Genomic DNA, 21518 nt, shown 5'->3' with positions numbered 1-21518 from the left:
TTTTGTGGTTCTAACTCACAATATATAACAAGTATCACATTATAACAACATAACAGGTTCAACAGAGGGAAGGTACAAACATAACTGATACTTAAGTACTCTAGCCTATCATATAGGCATTCTCTAAAATCTGTACACTGTAACCACAATTATCACTACAACATACAACAGTGCTTTAAAGACTCCCCACCCTGTGTAAAAATCTCTCCCAAAGTACACTGCCCACATGTTATATAGATTGGACCACAATGCAATCTGAGAGAGAATGTTAACGTTCCATATCTTACGTAGGACATTTCAATCTGGTTTGTAAATTATATAACCCTTGCAATTCTTCCACTAACAACAAAAATAAAGTAATTAGCTTCAAGTAGTACAGATATATTGATGTTTATGGATAAATGTGTTTAGATTTTGTGGTGTGATTTTAAATAGCCAGTTTCCAAAATGTACATTTAATATCACAATGTGCAATATGTTATATACCTGGGGTATCCTTTTCTGTTAAAATATTTGTTGGGTTCATAAGCATTTCTTAAGAGTTAGTTGTTTAATTTCTGTAGTTCTGAACAATATTAATGCCAAACATAAACTTGCAAACTGCAGTTAACTAAAATAGACTCCTAGTACATTACTTCCCAAAAACATCCATGGTACATAATCTAAACACTGATATTTTCATAAAAAGATCTCTACATTGTTACAAAGCATTCAAGGAGGATTCAGCAGGTTAATTGCAACAGGGCAAGACATGTACATCACATTATGAAAGAGAGAATTTATTATGTTGAGGATAAACGAAAGCTATATTTCTAAACACTACAAACCTCTGTTTGTTACTTATACACTGAAGATCAAATTCAAAACAAATTGAAATTTATTGACATTAATATTTTACTTTGTCTGTGAATAAACCAGTATTTTCCACATTTTGAAAACCTGTATTTGGACGGTTGAGTGATAGGTGTACCGGGGTACATTAGAGGTGAGAACAAATATCATACCGGTATTTTCTATGTACAAATATAATGATGCCATTCAAAAATCAATTTCTGATATAATTCGACAATACTGAAAAAAATTTGTAATCATATATCTTAACACTGAACACTAAATCCTGAATTATCCTGTATGATTATTTCAGTCGTTTCACCTAAAAAACACCTTAGAACTGTGAGGCGATGGCTGAATAATACTCTAGCCCCTGATCCCTGTTAATTTCAAAATAGTTTTGCAGTACTGACACTGCATTTTGATTTTTTTTTTCTCTTCCAAATTCATGATTTATTTTGCATTCATATGCAGAGGTGGAGAAATCTTTTTATTTTATAGACAAGGAAACTTAAATTTATAATTAAAAGTCCTTCCTTGAAAATGACCAAAAAATCTACCTTCAAAGTAGGCACAAAAATCATCGTAAGGTAAGCAGAATCAGGGGTATTTATTTCCAAACTATAATACATCCATCAATATTTAAATGTTTTCCAAAAGAAATGTAGCATGACGATAAAAAAAGAGAAGGATACAATTAATTAACAAAACAAACAAAAACCAACATGCTTAACTACATGCCAGTCGTTACAATATGACATTATATCAGAAAGCGATATAATTGAATTCTTCTTGTGTATTTTTTCTCAAAATAAAAATGTATTCCACTGCACTTGTAATCTCAAAACAATTTCTAACATTAATTAAATTAGGTATTCCATTGCTATCTTTTCTGAAATACAGTTAATCTTAAATGATTAAATCTAAGTACAGTAAAACCTGTCATATGCGACATTCAAAGGGAGGCAATAAATAAGGTCATATATGGCAGGTGGTCTCTTAATCCAGGTTCAGGAAATTATATCAAATAACAAGGGGAAGGGAAAAGGTGGTCATCAATGAGTAGGTCGCTTAATTCAGGTGGTCGCTAATTAAGGAAGGTTGGAGTGTGACTAAATTTACTGATTGTTTGTTGTGGTGAGCAAATAGTAGTAAGAAACAATATACTAAAACCTCCCAGATGACACCAGTGAGAAATCAGGACCTGTGGATCTCATCTTTACCATTATCAGGCAAAACATAAACAGTGCACATATGACAAAGCCGGACAGTATAATCCAGCACATATCACTGTTCATCTACTTTACAAATACAAGTCAGTTATACGGGCCCAGTTATACATTTTATCTGCAGTACTAGTGACTTGTATCTCTTTACTTGGAAATAAAATATCAATCTGGTAGGTGCTCAGACTCCATACTTTGACTAAACAATGCATTAAATTAATTATAAATTCTTAACAGCAGAAATGTTTTCTTAATTTTATTTCCAATGACATAAAATATTAGAAGTGATGCAGAAAGCAAACTGAGCAAGGCTCATACAAATATACTCCAACCCTTATCAGTAAATGATGTTAAATTACCTGTAGTAATTAATTTGTCCAAAGCGGTAAAGCATGACCTTTGACCGTGACAATAATATACACTATGGTGTAATTATGTATCTACTTCAAACAGAAATAAAGTGGAATCAAAACAAACTTTCTTCATGATTTGATCCTGAAACAGGAATTTGATCAATCAAGGATTGGAATATGGCAGCATGGTACTATTTTGGAAGGTCTGGTAAATGGCGGAAAGGATAACCGATCACATATACTGGCACAATGATTCACACTATTTTCTACATTAAACGTGTGTACGAATACTGGCTATCAAAAAAAATCTGTATCATTGGCACTACCAAATGATATTATTTTTAGTATATTGCATAACATTATAACTTGAGACTCTAAAAGAAATAAGAAATATATTTGGTATGCCATTTATCATTTCAAAATCCAACATGCAATGATTAACATTTTGAAAGAAACCCTGCATACCCAGTGTTAATTTGAATATAGTAAAATTCAAACCAGATATTTATGGCTATATCAGAAAACAAGAGGCCCATGGGCCTACACGGTCACCTGTGTTTTAAAATATTTATCGATTTGACACTTTTTGATACCACCCATCAGTCCATGGGGGTCAGTGGGGCCAACATTTGCATCAAACTGCCTTCCAAAACTGCTAATTCTAAGCAAGCTTGAATAAAAATGTGATTTCCTTCTGTAAACTTAGTAACACCCCCCCCCCCCCCCCCCCCTCTCCCAAAGAAGGAAAGATGAAAGATCCAAGGATCATGAAATTCACAATTTTGGTAAAGGACCTTAACACTTCTCTATCTGTGAAGAGTGTTGGGTTAATTCAACCATAATGTGGAGTCGAGAATAAGATTTTTGAAATTTATAAGTCAATTTGGAAGGACTACTCACGACAACAGACAAAAGGCAATTAGAATAGGTCATTTGAGACTTTGTCTTAGGTGACCTAAAAACAAAATAATTTAACAAATCACAAATGAAAACAATTAATAGACAAAGAATATTGCAATACACATCCAGTCATACTGGAATAACAATGTAACAGATGATTTATCTTACAAACTACTACCTGGTCACATTTACTGACACTTAGTTTACACTATCATTATCTAGAGAACCTGTGTCATTTTGCACTGTGTTGCAGTAGATCAAAGAATCTAACAAATATTCAAGACTGTCAAAATTCTTGAAATATGCACTGCCTAAATTTGCACTTGGTAACAGCCATGTAAGCAGTGCATTAAGTCTATGTTTGAGGGCTTTTAAACATATTTTTGGTTTCCTACATGCTTCAACATATGATTCAAATATTTGAATGGTTTTTGTCTGTCCAACACCGGATTCTGACTGATTATAAGACATGGGTAATTCCTTGTCACATTTGGTCCCATATTGAACTGTAGGTCCACTGTGTGCTTCGTCAGCACTGCCCAGTAGATCATGGTCACAGGGTTTGTCGTCTTGTGTGGTCCGAGATTCTTTGTGAAGGATATCATTCTTGGACTCCTGTTTACCAAATAAAGGTGTGTCAGCACCTCCTGTCCAATCAAACGGTGAGCTGCTAGACAATCTGCTTGCTTCTGAGATGTCGGAATAGGCAGGTAGATGTATTGACTGATGAGAATTTATGTTGGTAAATGAGGTTAACTTACTTTCATGTTCCTCTCCTTCACAACTTGAATCATGCATTTCATGGTCAATATTAGTGTCTTCATTTTTGCTAGAATTCAGAAATTCTTGAAATGATCCCTGAAATTTCTCTCCCGACAGTTCATGGATCTTGCTTTCTTTTGTTTTCTTTGAAAGCACACATGACCCAATTTGATTAGTATTGCACTTTGAATCACAACATTCCCCAAGATCAACATTTGCTCCCTGTTGATTACAGTACTTAGGACAACAATCTCCCCAGTCACTGACTTGCCCCCCAGCATCATCATCAATATGAACCTCTGTATCACCTTCAGAAAAAGCACTAATACAATTTCTTGAACCATATACTTTAGAGTCTGATTGATCACACACTTTTGGAGGACCTGACTGTAGAACTAAATTACCTCCTGGGTCTAATTTATTCACATTGAAATCATTCGTTAACTGATTATGGTTAGATTTGGTCTTTTCTAAAAAACCTAAAAAGTCTTCAGAATAACCGTGTGCCTTTGAGACAGATTCTCCTTCATCTTGTGTCTTGTCATCTGCACTGTAATCATCAAGTACTGGCATGTCATCTGAATCTTTGTCTGCAAAGAAAACATCATCTGGTTTTTCCAAACTGGGATATTCCGACAGGTCCACAGGGTCTGTTCCACTATCAGAATATGTTGCTACTGATTTAACATCATCTTTCTCCTCTTCCGGATGGTTGATGTCAAATGGTTCAGGCGTTTGTAGGATGTCCACCACCTGATCTATGAGTAAATCCACTTTTTCACTGTCAGGATTCATTGCACGAATGAATTCCTGGCATTGAGGGAATATGCTGCAGAAGAGTGTCACAACTTTATTTCTTAAGGACACAAGTTGAACCATATCTCGGATGAAATGTTTGTGTTCTTTGGACAGACTGTGTTTTCGAGAATGCCCACTGTGATGTTTTGCCCTCTTTCCATGAATGGAGTGAGATGATGACCCTACACAGCAAGGACATGTGCTACTACGAGCTCTCCGAGATCTCTTCTTGCGTGAGGAATGTGATGGACTCTTGTTTGTTGAAATATGACATGGTATATCATCTGTAAAGCTGGGTTCTGGTGTGGTGGACAAGAATGACATAAACTGCTGCTGCCAGTTGACGGGGGAGACGGATGACCTGGACGTTAATTGGTGACCATTTTTACACAATGATGGTACCCTGGAAGAAAGCTGCTCAGTCATTGTAACATCCACCGAAAGGGGATTTCTTTTGTCTAGGCACTCTTCCAGATCAAAGGCATTGGAGGCATTATTTATATTAACTTGGCTTACTGGGTCTTCTTCATCTACAACACTTTCCTCATCCAGCGACACCACATCAATGATGCTTTCCTCCATATCCCTGACAGGTGTACTTTCATTCCTAGTTGGACATGCACATTGATTCTCTGTTCCCAGGTTGTTGTTTTGTTCAGGACTACAGTTGTCACAGTCATTCATGTTATTACATTTGGGACCTTCAGTACCTGACCCTTGACCCTGCTTTGAACATCTGGGGACATAGCTTGTCTGTATCACGGCACTTTCTGGTGAACCACAACTATTGCTACTATTGAATGGAGAATTTCCATTGCCACGATTTCCAGATAACTCACTTCCAATTTCAGATATGGGAAATTCTGAACACACATTGGTGTGTGATAGACTAGAAGTTACCAACTGAGATAAAGTGAAAGTTTCATCTTCCATTCGAGTTGAGCTGCTGTAATTCTGATGTGATTGTAATCTGCTGACATGCTGCCTTTGAAGTTTGAACTTTGCACTAACAGTATCAGGATCAAGAACATTCACCAAAGGTATGCATTTCTTCCTTACACCAAATCTTTGTTTTCTATATTTTTTCAGCACCATTTTCTTAGCACAAAGGTATTGGTGACCTGTCTTTGCCATTTTCTTTTGGTTCATGACTAGATTGATGATTAAATTGTAATTATATTTTCTTGTACAATCATCTCATATCCTGTGCTCAGCAAAAGCAAGGTACAAACATTCCAATGATTACATGATGTAGTTGGCATCTAGCTAGGTCACCATAACACTGATTGTAGTTCCTCAGCTAACTGACGTACCTGGGAAAAAAAAGGAATAGTTTGGTCAATGTATTCATATTGACAAATTAGAATAATTATCAATAATGCACAAAATAATATATCTTTTTAGGTAAAAGATTTTTTTTCTTCTGAAAATAGCTTAAGGGGGGTTATTTCCCGTTGTCTTAAAAACACAGGTTTATGTAGTATACCATGGTTATTAATGCAGATTTTGACTGTTGGTATGTTGTAAGTTTTGGTATTAATGGTAAACCTCTGGAAAGGGTCAAAACATAGTCAAGTAGACACTTCCTTCAAAACCTGAGTCAAATCTCATTTTGGGGAGTCAAAACTATAAACTTTCAAGGGTCTATTGGATGCCCTGTCAGTCAGAACACAATCTACATGTGTCCTAGTAAGCGATGTAATTTTGCAGGTGTTAAGAGAGGTGAAGGTCAAGTGCCTGTAAGGCAATTTTGGGAGCTGGAAATCTTGTTGCATGTCATGATTAAAGTTGGATTTCAACAACTATGATGAATGTTACATATATAAAACGTGTTTAAACTGATAGATTGAAGTCTTCTGAAGAGATCGGTAGTAGGATAATGTGGGTAGGTGGTTATTTAGTACGGAAAAAATAAGTTTGGAAAAAATAGGTAAGAATTTCTATGGCGAACAGATGCTTCCTTTGTCTTTATATATAAGTATATCTGTCTATTTTTGAACATAAGACTAGACATGCCCTGTGCCTCAATTGGCGTATAATATGCAAGGTTGCGATAATTTGCATATTATACGCAAGTGGGTATTTTTCGCCGACCTGATTATGGGACTACTTGAGTGGTTTAATTTCAGATAAATATCAAATATCTAAATATACATATGTATGTAAGGAATATGTCCTGTCATGTCCGAATTATAATGACTAGACACCAAACAGTGTTGGAAAATTCCATACTTTCACATAGTCGTAGTGCATTCTGGCCCTAAACCAGACATCTATGTCAGTCTGGTGTCAGGACCGGAAACCATGGCTAATTGTGCATTGTAAAATGTTTGTACATTTTTGTGTCTTGTGGGGTACCGGAACGATAGTTAACAATCCAAAGGTCTACTGAAAGCACTGAGTATGAAACATGATCATTTATCCATTGTTTTAATACCATGTAAGATGTTCATTGGAGAGAATTGTTTAATTATGTATTATACAGCGATATTAGAAATCCTCGACCATCTGACGTTGCTTGTTTTGTATTATAGCGGAGGAAAGTGATGAAATCATGTCTACATCGATCATTTACTTTAAAATCTCGATATAACACAGTTAAGTATAGCAGCTTAAATTTGATTAATATACTGTTACGCAAAGCCTGGAAATAATTTCGACCTCGACGAAACCATAACGAAATTGAAAACATGGCGGCCATAGATGTAAACATGCCAACTGTCAAACTTATAAAGATATTTGAATGCCATACTAATAATTGATTCTCGTCGACAGTAGTTCAAACACGAAATTGACACTATCAAATTACAATATACCTCATAGTTCAGATGTAATTTTCTGTTTAAGTATGTTTCCGTGCTGGTTTTCGGATGAAAACTCTTGCTACTTGATTATTCTGGCGCGAAACGCCCTCTGTTGGGAATATTAGAAATTATTTCCGCTACGCATGCGGTGTACCGCTTCCGATAGGACTAAATCTCGAAACGGACAACGATCACGATGGCGACTCCAGCTTCAGCCCAGTTCGCAGACTCAGGGCCATCTTTTGATGAAATGAAAATGATAAATCAAATCCAGTGTTTCGAACATAAGCAACCAGATGGTAAATTATGTCAATGTTCTGTGACATGTCAAAATATCATTTCAACGTTTAACTTATTTTATGCAACTGTCCTCAATTTGGCATTCCACCACTTGACCAGTCATTCACTGTACTGTTTGTATGATTTGTAATGTTAATTCATTTGTTATTTCCCGTAAAGAGAAAGGAAAACTGTACCTATGCTGTGGTACCATGTACGCCCATCCGGATGCCATCTGCTGTTGATAGAGTGATGTTCTTTGTTAAATTGAATGACCTTGACCTAGTTTTAATTTCATAATCATGAAAGTAGAAAAACCTTTACAACGATGCCTTCTTGGTGATCAAAAGGAATAGACTCGTGGTATTTTGCAGGCGCCATGTAATCAAGAATATAAATAATAATGAAATGTATAATCCCAAGTAAAATAATTGAGGAGTTTGACGAAAAATAATTAAGGAGGTCCAAAAGCTAAATGCTTATTTCAGACATAAGAACTGATATAACTGAAAATGTCTGTCAAGTTTGTTCAAATGAAACGCCTTGACCAACTAGCACAAGGGACATAAAATCATCATACATCTTCTCGGTTTAATCTCCTGAATAACAATATAACCAAAGATAACCTGTAGCGGAACTGGACTGGGACGATCATTGGCGTCCAGGTAGCTCAATCGGAAGAGCATCCGGCTAGTGTCTGGAGGTCCTGGGTTCGAACCCCAGTCTGGCCGTGCATTTTTCCACTTCTATTACATTTGGTGCCTGTAACCAAACTTTATTTCAAGTGAGGTGAATACTTGACAAGGGGATACATGAACCTGGGTTGTGAGTTGTGAAGTCTTCGGGGTCGAAGACTTTAAAAGGGAGGGAAGAGTGTAGTGGAACTGGACCATCATTTGTCATCTGTCGTCTGTAAATAATACTTGTTATTGCTGTTTCTTGAAAGGTACCAGACGGATATTCCTCGAAATTCATATGTAGGTTTCTCATGGTCCTTGGATATGCCAATTCAATTTTAATTTTTTATCAGAAAAAGAAAATTGCGTACAGGTGGCCATCTTTGATTTTGATCATTGAAGTTTGTTACTGCTATTTTTTGAAAAGTTCTGGAGGGATATTCTTCAAACTTCATGCGTAAGTTCCCCTTGGTACCTAGATGTGCCAATTCAATTTAGATTTTTGAGAAAAAAAATGGCTGATAGGCGATCATGCTTAGTTTTGAGAGTTGAAGTTTGTTATCGCTATTTTATGAAAAGTACTGTAGGTATGTTTTTGAAACTTCACATGTAGGTTCCACATATACTTGTGTTAAGATTATTGAGAAAGAAGAAGGGAAAAGTAGAAAGAAGATCAGTCTGACATAGAACCAATGATCATTCAATTGTGAGCGCCAAGATTGTTTGGAATCTTGTTTATTCAATAAAAACTGTTTATTGTTGATTGATAATATACAATGCATAGATTAAATCATTTGAAATGATGCGTCATTCAAAGGGATTACAAAACATGACTCCAGATGTAACCATTGCCCCGCAGATTTATGTTACTTTCAGTAGAAAACTTATAGACAGCCGAAGCCAGTCATTTACTGTTGTGATGACACAATTTTCCTTTATTTATTACAGCTAGCTATTACAGCTATATATAGACTAGAGATGGAGAGTTGGAGAGCAAGTGACATTGCTGCTTCTACAAGGTGGAGTGTACAGATCATTTAATTTTCTCATGACTTGTATTTCAGGAGCATGGGTAAGATATACTAATGGGGACTATTACATTTCAAAGAGGAGTGAACACCAGTTAAACTTTATAACTAGTACATTATGAAATTTTCCATGTAGCATTGTGGTGTTTTCTACCTTTACTTTGTTTTGCAGCTTGCTTCACCCTGGGTAACCTATTCTGTCAAGTTGATAAACGTGAAGATAAAGCTGCCAAGTTATACCAACACACATGTGATACCTACAAACATGGACCAAGCTGTTTCTTCCTCAGCAACTATTTCTATTATTCAAGAGGTTAGTATTTGATATGTTTATCTTGTCTTTATAAAAAAAAAACATATTTGTAAAAGGTAAACTGTGACCAGAAATTGGAGTGATCTTTCCAACTTGTCTGGGAATACCAGATAAGTTACTTGAACTTTCTCATCAGTACATTAATAATATGTAACATATGTATCTGTTATTGAAGCTTGCTATTAACCTTTATTTATGCTATCAGGGTGTTAGATAGTTGTATAAGTTGGTTTTGTATCAAAGCCCAGGGATACAATGTATATCACAACCAAGTACCCGGGTATAAATTGCAATAGCTGAGACTTTGACACTACACACATCCAAGTATCAACAAAATCAGCAATGCTGGAGGGTTTGGTCAAAATGGGGCACCGGGTGCAAAAGCTTTAATTAGCTTCTCTGAAGTTTACCAGATGATTCTGTCCAAACATGTCTGAACTCAGGATATCAGATGTGTGGCCAACCCTAGAGGGCACTGAAATGGGTCTTCATGTACAACAGTTCTACCCACTTCTGTTTGTAAATTTGGTACTCGGTCTAGGAATGCTCTCTACAAGCTAAGGTGTATATAAAATATACACTCAACAAGCAGATTTGAATAACCAAAAAGGGACATCAGGTGCAAATGTGAATGATTTATCTAAAGGCCCAAGGGTCAATTGATTTATCAAAATGTTAGAGGTAATATATCTGCTGTAGTAGTAATTACTCAGATGGAGGAATTCCATGAGGTTCCGTGTGACTACCTGTGAACAAATAAACAACTCCCAATGAACATTCAAATAAAATATTATACCCTGCAACAAAATTGGTGGGGTGTACTGGAATCAGCCTGTCTGTCCACAAATGTTGTCTAGACTACTCCTCCTACACTTATGAACAGATTGATATAAACTTTATACAAATATAAAGGACCTTATGTAGATGTGCATGTGACTCTTTTATTTTGGTTGCTATGGTAACTGGTCACAGTAATCAGTTTTCCGATAAAAGGCAATAACTCTACAGTCATTTGACCAATTTTCTTCAGCCTTAGTCAAATGGTGTAACTAATGGTGAAATGATGTAACTAAACACTGTCTGCAATTTGACATATTAGGTGTTTCTGTTGTCTGATTTTGATGAAATTTTGACGAACTTTGGTATGTACCCTGTTGGATGCATCAAGGGATACCAGTAAATTTCATTACCTCAGTTTCACATTTTAACAAAATTACCTCCATTTTCTACCCTCTGCTTGGCCGAAATTAAAATATTGTCTGATTTTGATGAAAATTGGTATACATATTGATATAAGGGGACTGCAAATTCAACCGCCTTCGTTTCGTTGCCACAGCGACCACATGGAGGCTTCTGATTGATCAAAATTTAGATATTGTTGGGTTTCCATAATTATTGGTGTTTAGGGGCTTCTGTTATGGTTCCCTATTACATTTAATACTTGCTATTAAGTCCTCAAAGTTTTTGGGGAAGAGTATACTGAAATGACCGTCCCTCCGTCCATCTGTTCATCTGTCCGTCAAGAGGTATAGGCCTACCAGTTTATACACACTTCTAGGGTATGGGCCTACCAATATATACAAACATCTAGGGGTATAGGCCTACCAGATGTGTGTATATACTGGTAGGCCTATACCCCTAGATGTGTGTATATACTGGTAGGTCTATACCCCTAGATGTGTGTATATACTGGTAGGTCTATACCCCTAGATGTGTGTATATACTGGTAGGTCTATACCCCTAGATGTATGTATACACTAGTATATACACACATCTAGGGTATAGGCCTACCAGTATATAAACATATCTAGTGGTCCAAATTCTCATTACGTTGTACTTTATATAGGGCCTCATTCAAAAAGAAAAAAATACCTCATTCTTCTCATCACAATGTTCTTTTTGTTTTACAGGTAATTTGTATAAAGACACTAAGAAGTTCTTAGAGTATGCAAACAAAGGGTGTGACAATGGAAATGGAGATGCCTGTAAAATACTTGCTGGTTTCTTTCACCCAGCCCACACCAAAATCCCATTTGCAGAGGAAAGTGACTTTAAAATGAAAGATTTTCGAAAATCTATGGAATACTTTGATAAAGGGTGTCAAAAAAACAGTGCGAAAAGTTGTTTTGAGGCAGGAAAAGCATACTTATATGGATCTAAGGACTTCAATTTTGACAAGAATGCAGAGAAAGCTTTACCCTATAACATTAAGGCATGTGAGAGAGGAGAAATAGGGGGCTGCTTTCTAGCTTATCAGCAGTACAAGGACGGTGAAGGAGTCCAAGTCGACGATAGACTTGCACAGCTCTTTTTAGCAAAGTTTAAAAATATGGAACGCAAGATCACTTAATGAACATTTAACATTAAATCTATATAATAAACTAAAACACATAATAGTATGTATACAAGCTTGCATATATTTGTTTTGAGTTGTGAAGGGCCGGTGAGCTTATGTCATGGTGCAGCGTCTGTCGTCCATTCGTCATCTGTCTAGCGTTCATCAACATTTCCAACAGAGCGTGTGGCTCCCCTGGGGCCAGAGGGGAGGGGCCAAGTAGGGGAAATTGAGGTTAATCCTTTAAATCCCTACTAGTCCTGAATGCCTGAATGGATTTTGATGAAATTGGTCTGAAGCATTATTGGGCAAAGGTGATCAAATGTTCTGTAAACAGAGGATGTGGCTCCCTGGGGTCCAGAGGGACAGGGCCCAATAGGGAAAATTCAGGTAAATCCTTTAAATTGCTACTAGTTTAAACCCTTGAGATTCCCAACCCATAACCATATATATCATAGCTGGACATCAAGAGATAATATAAATATAGGCCCTGGGGTCTTTCCCCACCCTAGGGACTTAGTTTCTTTGATATATCTTTGAAACCATTAAGATCCCAACCGTATAACCATATATAGCATTGTTGGGCATAGTCATGATGTAAAAATAGGACCTGGGGTCTTTGAAACTGTTGAGATCCCCACCCCATAACAACATAACAAATTGAAAGTGAACATTATTTTGACATTTGGTCAAAATCAACCAGGTGAGCAATACTGGCCCTCTGGACCTCTTGTTTGTCAGTATTCTTCTGAAGATGTTGTTACAAGTGATGTACAACAATAACAATTAATTAAACTTCTGGAAAGTACCAAACATAAATTGTTAGATGAGCTAGATTACAATAGAAATAGAAAACAGTGAAAATGTCATGCCTTCTTTTTTCAACTTATCAATTTTGATACATCATTTACTTGAATTTCTCAATTGTGACATGCATGAACATGTTTATATACATGTTTATAAAAGGATTTATAAATGCATTGGACATTTGAAATTTGTGTTACTTGTGACAAGCGCTTTCCATTGTACTACATTTTGGGGCCTACTGACATTTTCCTGTAACTACAGAAAAAAACCTTGATGTAACCATTTCCAAAGCATAAATCCACAACTGTTGAAGATAACTGCATAAAACGTGGAGTGGTTTGGGTTTTACATAATTTTTTGGTAACCATGGGAACAATTGGTTAAAATCTAAATATTACTGTTTCTGAAGTATAACTTCATGAGACCAGGTATACACATTGCTATAGTAGTCTAGTGGTGCCTTTCGGATTCAGAGTTTATGTGTAACCATAGAAACAAATTGTTAACAGGAGTATCATGTAGCAGAAAAATATACGCCCGCCAAATGCCATATACGGTAGTTCTATATACATGAACTATCTTATACATGTATTTATTGAAAATAAGATTTGCATCACCTTTAATATGAGTGATTAGGTGGCATGCTTCAACCCGCACTACAAAGTCAATGGTTTATATTCTAAGAGTTCAAAGAAAATCACTAATCAGGTTTATAAAGCCTACCAAGTTTCAAAGAAGTCTGGCAAAAAAATGTAGGATCTCGGCACTAAAATGAAACTCTGAAATAAACAAAGGACAATAATATTTGTAAAAATGGTCAAAACAAAACTATATATCATGGTTGTAAATTCAACCAATTTAAGTTACAAAGAAATCAGTTGAAAAATATAGGAGGGGAGCTCAGGATTAAAATCAAATACGGAAAGTGGCTTAATCCCAATTCCTTTCAGGGAAACAACTTAACATCATTGGGCATTGACAATGTATTCTTGTCTAACAGACGGTTTGTCACTATGATCATGTCAAAGTATCGGGCTATTCATTACCGACATATCAAACATCCTATTTTGGGAAGATGGACTTGGTGTAGTGATGAAAGATTCAGGTATTTCTGGAGACCGAGGTGCCGTTGAGTTTGAGGCCTGGTTAGGCAAGACTCAAAGAGTTTTCTTTGTGTTACTAAGCTACATGTCTAAATGCTAAACATACACAGTACCTTGGCACATTGCTGGAAATTATGGGTATATTGTGGCATCAATTTTACCCAACAAAGACAGGAGGAAATCAATAAAAAAAAATGAAACACAAAAAATTAGAAAGTTCCACATTTGCACTTTATTTAATTGTATGCATTAATAAAAATTGTAACCATAAATCAATATACTTTAACATGATGCAGCATAAATAATCAATATCAAATTACTTATTACTTTAATCTGAACAAAAAAAAGAGAGAGCTTATCAATGATATATCATTCTGATCAGTTACTTCCCTTTGTTTCATGTCATTACAGATGGTATCGCATTAGGTTGACAGGTGATGGAGATCGAGAATGTGATATACATAATTATTTTGTTACACACCTTGGGTTTGTGGTTCTATACAAAAACTAGACAATATGGACTGGGCATTTCTCCATCATATTTCTTGCTGGATGCTTCTTTGAAGCTTCACAAAAATCTTACCCGAGTGCATTCAAAACAAATGTCTTGATGATTACATGTAATGACATTCATAGTATAAATTAATGTTCAGGGCCCTGAATTCCATTGGATAATATAGATTATACAGTGTAGATGATAACTATTTCTATTGCAGTGTCATGACATTATACCAGGAACTTCTGAACAGTTGTATGATGCAAGTCAAAAGGTGCCTGGTAAATTTAGATACATGTACACAGCTGTCCAAATTATAGACAGATATAGCCAACACTATGTCCTCCCTTCAGTATATGCTTCATACACCAGGAAAGAATTCCAACTTATGTTTATAACCGCTGGACTTTGGAGAGAGCTAGATTGAATGTCGCATATTACACACAAGTGATGCAGATAATAAAAACACATGTATTCACGTTTACACTGGAAGTGACCTAGATAGGGCCATCAAATCAAATATTTGTTCAAATTTTCGGCAAAAATAGAATAAATGAGATGAGCTGTCAACATACAGATAAACTCCTTAAATGTTTGCCGAAATAACATCTAAAAAATAACCCAATATCAATATCAAATCGGAGAACATGCATATCTGTAATCAACCATAGAACATGGTTTGAATGTTGAGCACACCTAGCCACAGAAAGTATCTGAAAAAATGTGTTAATTGGAGCAGGTGTATAGTTTGTAAACGTACTACCAGAATACAGAATAGGATTTCAGGATACAATTGGATGTGGACCGATAAAGGATTACTCAATAAATAAAATTACCATCCTTGTCAAAAGTTCTTCTGCCATGTGACAACATACACAATCTTATCCTGAGTGAAAAAGTTGTCATGAATATGCTTTGTTTCTTGCAATAAAGTCTCTTTCAATATTTTATTGAGATATAAACCATAAAAATAACTTTAATCTTTACTGAAATGGCAAGAAAGCAAGTTTATTTATAGAGCAAGTGTCTACCCTTCAAATGAAATTGGTAAATATCGCGAAAAAAGGAGCTAACGAGTAAAACATCCGATAAAGCACTTAATCATAATTATGAAATTGGAAATTCTTAAAAACATAAAAACAAACATCCTGGGTATAATTAACCCTCGAGTAGTTTTCATTGGTGGCGCCAGGCAGAAATTTATTATGAAGTCAAAATAAGGACAATAGCGTTACGGTATCAATTGGAATGGCGCAACAAAATGGCTGCCTCAGCTTGATTTTAAAACTTTTAAGATTTATTTCATAAAATTTCATATGAAATGAAAACTCTATTAAGATCATAATCATATCATTGTGTCTCAACTCACTCCACACAAAATCTTACTGAATCTGTTTATACTCATAAGGAAGCACCGTAGTTTAGGCCAAAATGAGGTGATAAAAAAAGTTGATAATAGCTATCAACATCCACTAAGTTTGAGACAATACAAGTATTATCCACCAATAAAAAAGTAGCCAATCAATGTTAAATAATTTTTGTGTGAATAAAACCAAAAACCTGTATAGTTATTTGCGACATATTTTTAAAATTTCCTTTCTGGTACTACAAACTGATACCATTTGGAGATATATGAAAAACATAGTAGATATCAATTGTTTTGGAGTGTAAACTTAGATAGGTATGGGGGCATAGATATTGGTTCAAATTGACACGGGAGAGGTGTGTAATGATTGTACAAATGTATTTTACCAAAAGAGATTAGCATGGGGAGGAACCAGATTTGTTTTTGACATTCTTACATTCCCAGAAAGTGATACCAAAAATACCTGCACTCTATAATACGACAGGCACTTTGATAAGCCATAACAATAAAACACAGTTACAATGAATCCCTGTAGAATAAAATGGACAATGAACGATGAAGGACCAGAGAACTATCGGGTCTTATCATTTTATGAAAAAATCCTTGCGACGAATAAAAAACAAAGCAAGAAGTAATGATAAGTTTTCCTACCTACCATATTTCATTGTACACGAACTGCCACAAAATAGTAAAATGTTTGACACCACTATATTAGCAATTACACTATATATAAACCACGGAATGTTGATCATTCCATCAACAAAGAATCCCTCACTGCCATGGATTGAAAGTTTTGTAAGCACAGCTACAACATATCTCTTCATCAGAACTATTCCATAACCTTCATTATTATGCCCTTCACATCTTCAAAAACCTGAAAGTATATAAATAGAATTATTAAAATACTGACTATATGTTCGTGTACTTGTCAATTAATACATTCAAGGATATATCAATTGATACATACCGGGTATTTTAATTAATGTATATATTTAAAGTGTTACATATTTATGGTTAAATATCAGTATTTTTAAAGCTATCTCCTATCTGGAAACTAACTGAATATTTCTGCTAATGGATACCATTGTAATCATTAGAAAATAAGGAACATATCTTAATATTCAAGAACAGACAAAATCTTTAAAATGATTCCAATATGGTTTAATCAAAACTAATTTCAACCACAGAGGGGTTGTCCCTTGTTATATCAATCATGACTGTCAATCACATTTTACTAAACTTACCTCTTTAGGGGATCTTTCTGCTGATACTTTACTAACCAAGCCCAAGGTAGAGTAATAGTGTAATACTCGCATTGTGCACTCTGTATATGTCTGTATTCTGTAAGAAGAATGAGCAATGGGTTAATGCTATCCTCATGGTAAACTAACTATCCCAGAAAGTACACTGAAGATATCCAGTCATAGTTACATACATCATTAAAATGTACTATCTATAAACATGTACGGGTACTTGTATTCAGATAGAAAAAAAAACAAAAAAACTGTCAAACTCATCCAGTAACAAGTAACAAATCTGTATCGTATCAGATCAATGGATTGTTTAGCACTGTTAAATGTATAATGTGAGGTATGTTGGCATTTGTTTCCATGTGATAGTGCGAAACTAATGCCAACTTTATAGTGCTGCCTCACAGAAGCATACCAGGTACTGCCAAAGATACCCAGCAGGACATATTACCTGGTATACTGACAACAAGTAAACCAGTCATCCCATTCCCAAAATGCAAAGGAGTGAAAATACCATTTTGAGAGACTCTGGTATGTCTCAGCCGGGGACAGAACTCGATGCCTTCTTCAAAGGAGTGGATGTTGAACTACTCAATTAAAGGCCAAAAGAGAGGCAGTGTCGAGGAAGACATAAGGAAGAAGAAAAAATTTTAGAAAGAGGAGAAAATATAAGATCCTAAAAGTCACCTCTTACGATCATACAACTGGGGGAGCAGGAACATTCTTTTATCATGCCTTAAGGCACTTATATAGTAGAGACAATGTTACAAATGATTAATCACAAAACATGACATGGAAATTACCAAAAGGAAATCAACTAAAGGGGCTAAATGAAGTTATTTGGAAGCCATGACTGCAAACTTCCCAACACTTTGAATTTGGCAATTAGTAATATGTTTACATGTACATCCCTTTATGATGTATCAATTCAACAAAGTGTTAAAACAATACCCATCATCTCAAATCATGAAATGTTTTAAATTTCAACCAATCAGAAGCAAGAAATTATCTTCCTATGATGTGATGATATGACATGCATGTAATGACAGATGAGGTATGGTCAGAAAATTGGTGAAAATTATGGTCTTATGGATGTTGTATATATGTGACCATGACCTTTATTAGTCATTGGAAAGTTCAATACTGATGTATTGAAGCTGTAGCATACAGCACTGTATTATCATCTAAGTATAGCTATGTAACACACCTTTTTTTAAGGCTTTCTGTGTTGTCGTCTGTTCGCCCACTTGTCTTCCCTCGTTCTAGACACCGATCAACACATACCTAAAATACAAAAGTGTTTTAGTACAGGTAATTATCAAGAGTATATGTCATTTTCCCAATGTTTTTTATATGAGTATGTGACATTTTCCCTGGGTTTTTATTAAAGACCGTATGTCATTTTCTCTGTGTTTTTAGTAAATAGTATGTGTCATTGGTATCAACATGCTGCTGAAGAATAAGCTTTTTTTCAAGCTTAATCTATAATTTGCAATAGTAAATTTACATGATTTCCAGTTATCTTTGTCAAGATCTGAAGTCTATATTCCATTTCTACCACCTACTTCTTCTGGACAATCAAAGAATAAAACTGTTTTCAGGTTAACTTGGCTAGACATTTGTGTATTCCATCCATCTAGATTGTCTTCGTTCCTTGGAAAACCATCTATCAGAAAATAATCCTGATTATTTTCCTTTGCCTTTTCCATTTCCTGCAATCAGAAAAAAGTGCATATTACCCACACATTAGACATCACAAACAATACTATCCTGCAATAGGCCCTCGGTCGAGCAGATAAACTGATGAGGTGGGCTTATTGCCAGACATTGTAATTATATATATATGTTAGCTTACATTTATATTGAACTACAATACATATAATGTATAGGTGGGCTTTATATTGAACTACAATACATATAATGTATAGGTGGGCTTATCAACAGACATGGGTTTATTGCCACACAATTTCTCGTATATCTTGTCATAAATCCAACCACAGGAGCTTCACACATTTCTTTGACCCAGAATGAAAAAATAACTCTAAGAGACAAATCCATAGAACCTAAATCTCAAGCAAAATAGTTTGTTACATTTCCAAAACTAAGAAAAGTTAGGAATACCTTCTGAGTTTTCAGATGCATGGCAAATACAAAATTGCTGTTGGATTGTATACAGGCCTATGCATATCCTTGAAATATATCTGGTTAGAACATGTAAAATTCATGGTAAAACAGACGATAAGGACAAAACAATCTGGTATGATATTTACCCTTGTGAGTAACGAACATGTAAAAGCCATGGTAAAACAGACCATGGACTATACAATCTGGTCTGATATTTACCCTTTTGAGTAACAAACATGTAATAGCATGGTACAACAGACCGTAAGTATGTGTACTATACAAGCCGGTCTGATATTTACCCTTGTGAGTAACGAACATGTAAAAGCCATGGTAAAACAGACCATGGACTATACAAGCCGGTCTGATATTTACCCTTGTGAGTAACGAACATGTAATAGCATGGTACAACAGACCGTAAGTACGTGTACTATACAAGCCGGTCTGATATTTACCCTTGTGAGTAACGAACATGTAAAAGCCATGGTAAAACAGACCATGGACTATACAATCTGGTATGATATTTACCCTTGTGAGTAACGAACATGTAAAAGCCATGGTAAAACAGACCATGGACTATACAAGCTGGTCTGATATTTACCCTTGTGAGTAACGAACATGTAATAGCCATGGTACAACAGACCGTAAGTACGTGTACTATACAAGCCGGTCTGATATTTACCCTTGTGAGTAACGAACATGTAAAAGCCATGGTAAAACAGACAATGGACTATATAAGCTGGTCTGATATTTACCCTTGTGAGTAACGAACATGTAAAAGCCATGGTAAAACAGACCATGGACTATACAAGCTGGTCTGATATTTACCCTTTTGAGTAACAAACATGTAATAGCCATGGTACAACAGACCGTAAGTACGTGTACTATACAATCTGGTATGATATTTACCCTTGTGAGTAACGAACATGTAAAAGCCATGGTAAAACAGACCATGGACTATACAAGCTGGTCTGATATTTACCCTTTTGAGTAACAAACATGTAATAGCCATGGTACAACAGACCGTAAGTACGTGTACTATACAAGCTGGTCTGATATTTACCCTTTTTAGTAAGGAACATGTAATAGCCACTGGTACAATAGATCCATCTTTGATGTGATTTGCAATGTCTTCCCTAAACTCAGAATTAGGATCATTTCTCGCTGCCCGCAGAAGGTCACCAGCTGATAGATGGACAAATCCAAATTCCTGAATCAAAACAAAAGGGAATAAGAAGTTTGCTTATTGAACAAAACATAAAATTATCAACATTGTTCAGTTTCCATAGCAACATTTTCACCTCAACTCTAAGGGTTTTCATCTGTTGTCCTTACCAGATTGTGTAACATATTGCCTGCCATATCATATATTATGTATTCTGTATATAATCTCATCATTAAAATTGTGAACCGACCTTTCAACCACAGACTCTTGCCTGATAGATAGACTTTACCCAAGAGTTAGCTCCCCTGTGAGGATTGATACATACAAGATATAGTCAGGAGACCTGTGACATCAGAAATACTGGTATAGGGGAGATAACTATTCTTAACTTCTCCATAAGAAAAACAAGAGATCCCAGAGGGATCTTGGCGCCCACCATTGAACGATCTTTATAGGTTCCATGTCAGATTGATCTTTTCTCTATTTTTCCCTTCCTTTTACTAATCTGTGTAAATTGAGAAATATCCCTCTAATACTTTTCAAACAAGGGGAAGCTGTATATGAAATTTGGAAAGATCCCTTCAGTACTTTCTCAGAAATAGCGATAACAATCTTCAATTGTCAAATTCCAAGATGGCTGCCTGTCGGCCATGTTGTTTTCCAATTGGTCTCAAAATGCAATATGCATAACTAGGCACCAAGGGGAACCTACATATGAAATTTGAGAAAGATCCCTTCAGTACTTTCTCAGAAATAGCGATAACAAACTTCAATTGTCAAAATCCAAGATGACTGCCTGTCGGCCATGTTGTTTTCCTATTGGTCTCAAAATGCAATATGCATAACTAAGCACCAAGGGGAACCTACAACGGAAATTTGAGAAAGGTCCCTTCAGTACTTTCTG

General features: G+C 35.6%; 3 protein-coding genes across 5 annotated transcripts in view; 1 reads left to right on the top strand and 2 right to left on the bottom strand.

The window, feature by feature from the left end:
- Positions 1–3129: 3129 nt before the first annotated feature.
- Positions 3130–7785, bottom strand: LOC117325239. The gene is made up of 2 exons (XM_033881337.1): positions 7687–7785; positions 3130–6183 (listed from the first exon to the last, which is right to left on the bottom strand). Exon 2 carries the CDS (start codon positions 6017–6019, stop codon positions 3509–3511), a length of 2511 nt encoding a protein of 836 aa, XP_033737228.1. The 5' UTR covers positions 6020–6183; positions 7687–7785; the 3' UTR covers positions 3130–3508.
- Positions 7786–7793: 8 nt separating this feature from the next.
- LOC117325240 (putative beta-lactamase HcpC) lies at positions 7794–13300 on the top strand. Of its 2 annotated transcripts, XM_033881339.1 has the most exons (4): positions 7863–7973; positions 9579–9702; positions 9831–9971; positions 11882–13300. In XM_033881339.1, exons 2-4 carry the CDS (start codon positions 9699–9701, stop codon positions 12319–12321), a joined length of 585 nt encoding a protein of 194 aa, XP_033737230.1. In that variant the 5' UTR covers positions 7863–7973; positions 9579–9698; the 3' UTR covers positions 12322–13300. The 2 variants fall into 2 exon arrangements, with proteins under 2 accessions (XP_033737229.1, XP_033737230.1); XM_033881338.1 differs by lacking the exon at positions 9579–9702 and having other exon boundaries at positions 7794–7973.
- A 1125-nt stretch (positions 13301–14425) lies between these two features.
- The window catches only part of LOC117325241 (UMP-CMP kinase-like), a 12582-nt gene continuing 5489 nt past the window's right edge, over positions 14426–21518 (bottom strand). Inside the window, exons 3-8 of one of the 2 annotated variants that reach the window (XR_004532227.1) lie at positions 20513–20659; positions 18894–19040; positions 18536–18612; positions 17323–17419; positions 14698–16952; positions 14426–14606 (exon numbers count right to left, since the gene is read on the bottom strand). Coding sequence is in view for 1 of the 2 variants with exons in the window: in XM_033881340.1 (XP_033737231.1) it covers positions 16908–16952; positions 17323–17419; positions 18536–18612; positions 18894–19040; positions 20513–20659 (513 nt within the window). In the remaining variant the exon portion in view is untranslated. Of the gene's footprint in view, positions 16953–17322; positions 17420–18535; positions 18613–18893; positions 19041–20512; positions 20660–21518 lie in introns of both variants that reach the window. The other variant, XM_033881340.1, reaches the window with a different exon arrangement.

Source organism: Pecten maximus, chromosome 4 (assembly GCF_902652985.1).
Source record: "Pecten maximus chromosome 4, xPecMax1.1, whole genome shotgun sequence".
NCBI classification, from domain to species: Eukaryota; Metazoa; Mollusca; class Bivalvia; order Pectinida; family Pectinidae; genus Pecten; species Pecten maximus.
This window is presented reverse-complemented; position numbering and strand designations above follow the sequence as displayed.

Bases quoted from the DNA above. Each gene is read 5' to 3' on its own strand.
- LOC117325239 (XM_033881337.1), bottom strand. From the start codon at position 6,019: ATGAACCAAAAGAAAATGGCAAAGACAGGTCACCAATACCTTTGTGCT.
- LOC117325240 (XM_033881338.1), top strand. From the start codon at position 7,871: ATGGCGACTCCAGCTTCAGCCCAGTTCGCAGACTCAGGGCCATCTTTT. The intron at 7,974-9,830 runs GTAAATTATGTC...TTTGTTTTGCAG, and splicing joins CGAACATAAGCAACCAGATG to CTTGCTTCACCCTGGGTAAC. The intron at 9,972-11,881 runs GTTAGTATTTGA...TTTGTTTTACAG, and splicing joins CTATTTCTATTATTCAAGAG to GTAATTTGTATAAAGACACT.